Here is a 6,617-nt window from a genome sequence, read left to right on the forward strand (position 1 = left end):
TTTGTTTAAGGGTTTTAAAAGTGTGTGTAGGTGTAAATTTTGATCTCCCGAAAACAGGAAACTTCGTTTGTATTGATAAGAACAGCTTATTACAAACTAATAATCAAATGTTTACAACAGAAGCGGAGGGAAAGCCCTCCTTGCTTAATGTGGGTTCTTCGGTGGCGATAGGACGCCTCGCTCGGTGCTCGTGCCGAGTCTGCTTTCCTTGGACGATCCGATCGAAGTTGTTACCGGAGCTTCAGTTCTCAAATGAGGGAGCCTTTGGCAAAGGTCCAGGTTCAACCTTTGGGAGATTAGCCAGCAGAATATGCAACAGCTAATCCCCCCTTCATGCTGGCTGAAGATGGGTTTTAATAGGCAAGGAATGGCATGGGCCATCCCTTGATTCGTGGGATTTGACCACTAATAGAGGTGAGGGAGCCAGCTGTCCTAGCTGTGGGATGTGACCACTTAGGGGGTCCTGTCAGCCGCCCTATTCTTGCTAGGTGAGGAGCGTCATGCTTTCTCCCTTGATTTGTGTTTGACCACTACTGATGGAGGTGAGGGAGCCAGCCGCCCTAGCTGTGGGATGTGACCACTTAGGGGGTCCTGTCAGCCGCCCAATTCTTGCTAGGTGAGGAGCGCCATGATTTCTCCCTTGATTTGTGGGTCTTGGGGTACTGTGCCTTCTCCCTTGATTTGTGGGATTTGACCACTGATGTAACTGTTCCCATACTCCAAGTGGGCAGTTGACAATGAGCTGGCGAGTCTGCAGCTTGGGTCTGCAGGCGAGCTTGTGACTGCAGGCAAACTTGGGTCTGCAGGCGAGCTTGCAGGCGAACTGGGTCTGCAGGCGAGCTCAGGTGTGCAGGCAGACTTGGGTCTTGATCGTGCAGGCGAAATTCGAGCTGCAGGCGAGCTCCTGAGCATGGATCGAAGAATAGGCCGTAACTTTCAAACCGTAAGTCGGAATTGGACGAACTATATATGAAAATCACCTATCTTGACGAGATGGAGCCATCCGAACCAAGCCGAAGGTTTTGGTTCGCTTCCTCCGTTTCGTCAAATTCCTTACGGTTTGGGAGATATCTGCGTTTTCCCCTTTTTGCTATTTCGAGCGAGGTTTTTAGCAGTTTTGTTCTGAACTTCTCTGATAAGGATTTAAAGGTAATTTTTATTGCCTACAGTGTGTTTAAGAGTTTAGTTTGTGAAGAAATTTTCACAAGAGCTTGAGGAGATAATCTTTGGTGTTTGGGCATTCAACTCATCTCCCTCTCTTTCTCTCTTGTCATTATAGAGAAGTTTCCTTAAACTCAATTCTAGCTATTTATTGTTTTTTATCTTAATTCTTGTCATTATAGAGAAGTTTCCTTAAACTCAATTCTAGCTATTTATTGTTTTTTATCTTAATTTCCATAAGCTAGATTTTATATTGAGTTTATAATTGTTTTACTCTTTGCTTACACACACAACCATTGAGCTTATTGTATTTGCATACATTGTATAATTGAGTTGTGGGTTTGTGTGACTTAGAGAGTGAGCCTACATTGTGTTCTCATCCATTGTAGAGAACAAATTTGTTGTATTCGAGCTTTAATTGTGAGATCACTTTGTAATACACTTGTACACCGAGTGGAGTGTGTGGTGAGAGACGGTATCGTCCCAAGAGGAGTGGTGTCGGTAGTAAAGCCTAGGAAAATATTATAAATCCGAGTTTTTGAGGGAGACACGGGCTAGAGACCAACACTTAGAGGGTGTAGAGTGGGATTGCAAGAGTGTTGATTGTAAAGTTTTCGGTGAGCTAGAAAACTAAGTGTGAGGTGTAAACGTTTTTGGGTGAGCTTCGAAAACCCGGTGTGATACTAGATTTCTCCTCGGGAGTGGGGAGCAGAGACGTAGGACGGAAGGTCCGAACTCCGTGATTATATTGCTTGTTTGAGTTTGCATTGACGCACTATTTTTGTTCATCTTATTTAGTCATTGTCTATTTGTTTATTTTGTCAACTGTTTTGTTTACACTTGTCTATATTACTTATCATTGCATATATATCTTGTTGCATATCATATTTGCTAGTAAGATTTTTAATTAACATAAAATCAGATTAGATTAGCATAAACCCTATTCACCCCCCCCCCCCCCCCCCTTCCTTCCTAGTGGCACTAGTAACCGTATCCGTTAGGATACGAATATGGTTACTCAAATCTATAACCGATAGGATATGGTTACAGATATGGTTTTGTAGTGAAATATCTGTATCCGTATCCGAAATATCTGAATACATATTAGTCATACTCTTACGATAGTTTCGATTCTTACATTATGGATTTGTGGTTTTATTTTGATGATCAAGATGTCTAATCTTAGCTTTTCAGTTATAACAGACATATTAATGAACTCTTTTATGTCACAGAACTATGTTTTTCTCAATACTATCTAGTTTTCTCATATCTGTTTTGTATCCGCATGCATATCCGTTTATATATCCGCATGTATGTGCATAACCGTATCCGATTTTAGCGGATATGGTTATAAAATTTCCTTACTGAGGTATATCCGTATCCGTATCCGAGATGTATAAGCGGGTATGGATATGGTAAGTATCATATCCAAGCCGTATCCAGACCGAAAGCACCCCTAATTATAAGCCAAGTTTCTAAACACTCTCAAGTAATTTTTCTTTATCACCAAAAAAAAGGAAAAGAAAAAGAAAAAGAACAGTTGCCATCCCATCTTGCACGTGATATTTCTAGCTAACAGGTCATTTATAGTATCAGTCAGTCAGGGAGAGTATCTGCTAAGACCAAAAATGAGACATGATAAATTGTTATGAGCATGCAAGGAAACTAGCTAGCTAGGGAAGAAGAAAACTAAAGCAGTCTTCCTTAATTAGCTCTTTCGGGCCCGGGATGTACTTAATTAGCAACGAACAAGTGATATCAACAGTACACGCATCCTTAATTAGTCCTGATCGAGTGAAGAGGATCGATCACTAGTAGAAAAACGAGCAATCTAGACGGAAATTTCCGTCTAGATTGCTCGTGTTTCCGTCTAGGTTGGTTCACCTAGACGGAAATCCGTCTAGTTTGTTCCGTCTAGTATATTTCCGTCTAGGTTGGGACAAACTAGACGGAATTCCGTCTAGATTGACAACCTAGACGGAAAGCAACCTAGACGGAAATAAGAAATCCGTCTAGGTTGCCAACCTAGAAGGAATTCCGTCTAGGTTGCATCAAGCTAGACGGAAATCTATCTAGGTTGCTACTGTAGCAACCTAGACGGATTTCCGTCTAGGTTGATCAGCTACAGTTTTTTTTTTTTTTTTTTTTTTTTTTTTTTTTTTTTTTTTTTTAAATTTTTTGCAGAATCTACGTTGCATGCTATATGATATCACATGTACACAATATTGTACAACACCAAATCATATTCATATCCAACATAATCAATCTAATTATATTTCAATGTCAAATATAATTATATTCAAATAATACATTCACCAAAAAACTAGAAAGATACATAAAATTTTTACATAGATTATAAAGAATACAATTGTTTACATAACTTGATGAACTTTGCATAATTTATAGAATCCAATTGCATTTACTCCTCCAAGTTGTTGAAGCATCATGTTTCCTCCTCCTTGATCCTACATTATACAAAATTCAACATCAATTAGTCCATGCCTGAAATACACTTAGAAAGCATTAACTTTTCAAAAAAACTAATAGAGAAATCAAAATATTGGTTACTGGACTAACAACAACATTGAGAGCAATCCATGTACAGCAACTTTGCTATAGTATCGAAATGCATTGAGTATGCCTCCCTATCAAACCATATTAAAATGAAATGTCAGTTACATATAAAGAAAACTCCAAGTTGTTTACTAAATGAGTTTGGAACAATCGCTATGCACCTCCGTAACTAAAGGTATAATAATGACAAGTTTTACATTGAATACATAAATTAAAATGCTAACTTCAAACAGGACTCCTACATGCTTACAGATTGTGATAAGAGCATACTAATGAGAAAAATAACGTGATAAAATTTTTGTGGAGGAGCAACTTCCCTCCAATCATTGTGAAACTGTGTGTCATTCCAATATGATTTCACAAAAGGCCTAGTGTCCACAAAGAAGAATTACAAACCAACTAAATAGCAAAGTACATAAATTCACATGATAAGTGGTAGATTATTAAGAAAAAGAAACATGCAGTATATTATATATCCTAAAGAAATCATGAGAAAATACAATTTGGAGCAGAATTGTTATAAGTGAATAAAAGATATTAAATTTGCATCATTCACACATACCTTGAAGGGAATCCGATCTATTCTCAATATGCTTCACCTTAAAACAGTACGTAAAGAAACATAAACTCAAAAATGTTTCAGCTGCTTTCAAACAAAGTACAAATTAGGTAAAATAAACTCAAAAAAGTTATTTCAGCTGTTCCTCACTATCCAAATAACAGGTAAATAAAAAGCTCTCAACTTCAATCGATTTATCTGTTGCTAAAAATCAAACTTATCTTCCATATCATCTTTAAATCATGACTGTGCATGCTAATGCTTATAATAATCAAATCATCACAATCATATGGTGCAAAAAATCTTCAATAATGCATAATAAAATGATAGGAATGCAAGAGCCAATAGCAACCTGTAAACTTTCAAAATAAGCAAAGCAATAGAACATTCCATCTCTGGTAGAAACCCCCTGATTCTCCCTTTAAAGCCCACACAAGGTTCAGGTCTATGGAAAAGATTGCAAAAGGCAACTATACATTTGTATCCCCGTCAAGTCCTCACATAGTAAATCAAACAATTCCAATTACGAGTAAAGATTGCAGATGTCAACAAGGGACCTAATTTCAAGAAACAAAGTTGAAAACAAAGAAGAAGCTCTATGATCAAATGAAGAAGCCATCAAGAAATTTAATGTAACTGGTTAATTACTATCTAAAGATGTATATAGTCAGTGAATCGTACACTAAAACTCTTAAATTAATGTAACTGGTTAATTACTATCTAAAGATGTATATAGTCAGTGAATCGTACACTAAAACTCTTAAAACATGAGAAAGATTATATAATAACACGAGTTGTCACAGAAAAGGCCCCAGATTGTATTCTGACAACACACAAATGAGAATACAATATGAACATCTGACCAATTTGATTCCACTTATCTATAGAAACAACATACATCTAACTGACAAATACTTACAACAAAAACCAAGTTTCAGCGCAGAGCTCGCCCATTGCCAACCGAACCCCAATCCCCTGCAACAACCATCAACAATTACTCAAAATCCCAACAAAATGAGTGCCAAATAATATCAATATATCCCAATTCCAGAAAAAAAACTCATTAAGAAACTAAGTACAATTTCTCAAATACGAAAATAAACAAAAACCCAGATCGAAAGGAAGAACGGCGTGAATCCCTCCTCTGCCTTCGTCGGCGAATCGATGGCCCGCAACCAGCTCGAATTCCTCCTCTGCCTTAAAAAATACACAATAACTTAAAAAATTCATCAAGTCCACAAAATTAACCAAAAAAAAATCGAGAGGAAATTCTCACTGAGTATAGAAATAGAAAGTGATAGCTCCTTAATAAACAACCAAAAAAAATTCAAACCAAACAAGGAACTTTCTGACCTTGATCCCCTTCAGCTCGTCGGTCGATCCATACTTGATGACGCCGGTGATGGTGTCGGCGTAGTGGACAAGGTAATCGAAGTGGATGTAGCAGGGGGATTGGAGGTTGACGGTGAAGTGGCCGTTGGAGGAGACGGAGAAGGATTTGACGGAGTCTGGGAGGAGCTCGTGGATTGACGATGGTGGCAACTTTCTGATACTTATGTACAATGTCATGATGTGAAACTAACAGAGAAAAATACAGAGCAATAAAAAAGCATCATATACATAATCGAGACAACCATCGCTCGAACATCAAGATCCCAAAGATTAAAATTGTGGGCCAAAAAATTGAGAAAACCCCCTTAAAATTCCAAAGATCGAACCTTGACGACAGCAATCACAACACCTCGGATGCCTCCGGCATCTGCTTGCCACGTCCCCAGACCAACCACCGGGTCCTTAGCGCCGGTGTTCAGTTCAAAAAACATCGTCATTGTCTTCGTCTAGAGAGAGAGAGTCTGCCGATTTGACGATGAGGGAACCGAATCCAATCATGGAGCAGAGCGAATCTGAGGCCGACCATGGAGGAGGATGGGGCTATTAAGGAGATGCGGAGGAGGGGGGATCTCGACAATGTCGAGGTCGGCGTGGAGATGTGCCGGAAGTTTGAGCGGAGGAGGATGAAGAATTGGGGATCTGAATAGTTTTTAGGGTTTTTACATAGCGGGAAATGAAAAGATAGGGGGAAATTGTGGCGCTGGGTCTCAAAACCAAAATATCGGAGGCATTCCGTCCAGAATACCAACCTAGACGGAATTTTCCGTCTAGGACGAGGCAATCCAAACGGAACAGTCTAGACGGAAATAATTCCGTCTAGTTTACCTCAAACTAGACGGAATTATATTCCGTCTAGGTTGTTCCGTCTAGTTTGACTGATTTTCTACTAGTGATATGCATCGAAAGCAATCGTCGAAGTAGCCAGTACAAT

General features: G+C 38.9%; 1 protein-coding gene across 8 annotated transcripts; it reads right to left on the reverse strand.

Moving 5' to 3' along the window:
* Positions 3,494–6,406, reverse strand: LOC109845184. Of its 8 annotated transcripts, XR_002248245.1 has the most exons (7): positions 6,013–6,406; positions 5,648–5,872; positions 5,404–5,487; positions 5,214–5,269; positions 4,298–4,334; positions 3,739–3,806; positions 3,494–3,626 (listed from the first exon to the last, which is right to left on the reverse strand). XR_002248245.1 is itself a non-coding variant. In XM_020414402.1 (6 exons), coding segments are annotated over exons 1-6 (546 nt in total). In that variant the 5' UTR covers positions 6,124–6,404; the 3' UTR covers positions 3,494–3,624. The 8 variants fall into 8 exon arrangements, 5 of the variants coding, with proteins under 5 accessions (XP_020269991.1, XP_020269992.1, XP_020269993.1 ...); XR_002248244.1 differs by lacking the exon at positions 4,298–4,334 and having other exon boundaries at positions 5,374–5,491; positions 6,013–6,402; XR_002248246.1 differs by lacking the exon at positions 4,298–4,334 and having other exon boundaries at positions 5,404–5,491; positions 6,013–6,400.

The sequence above is a fragment of the Asparagus officinalis genome, chromosome 6 (assembly GCF_001876935.1).
Source record: "Asparagus officinalis chromosome 6, Aspof.V1, whole genome shotgun sequence".
In the NCBI taxonomy this organism is placed as follows: domain Eukaryota; kingdom Viridiplantae; phylum Streptophyta; class Magnoliopsida; order Asparagales; family Asparagaceae; genus Asparagus; species Asparagus officinalis.

Bases quoted from the DNA above. Each gene is read 5' to 3' on its own strand.
- LOC109845184 (XM_020414402.1), bottom strand. From the start codon at position 6,123: ATGACGATGTTTTTTGAACTGAACACCGGCGCTAAGGACCCGGTGGTT. The intron at 5,873-6,012 runs GTTCGATCTTTG...TTTCTCTGTTAG, and splicing joins TTGTGATTGCTGTCGTCAAG to TTTCACATCATGACATTGTA. The intron at 5,488-5,647 runs GTCAGAAAGTTC...TTTTTAAGGCAG, and splicing joins ACGAGCTGAAGGGGATCAAG to AGGAGGAATTCGAGCTGGTT.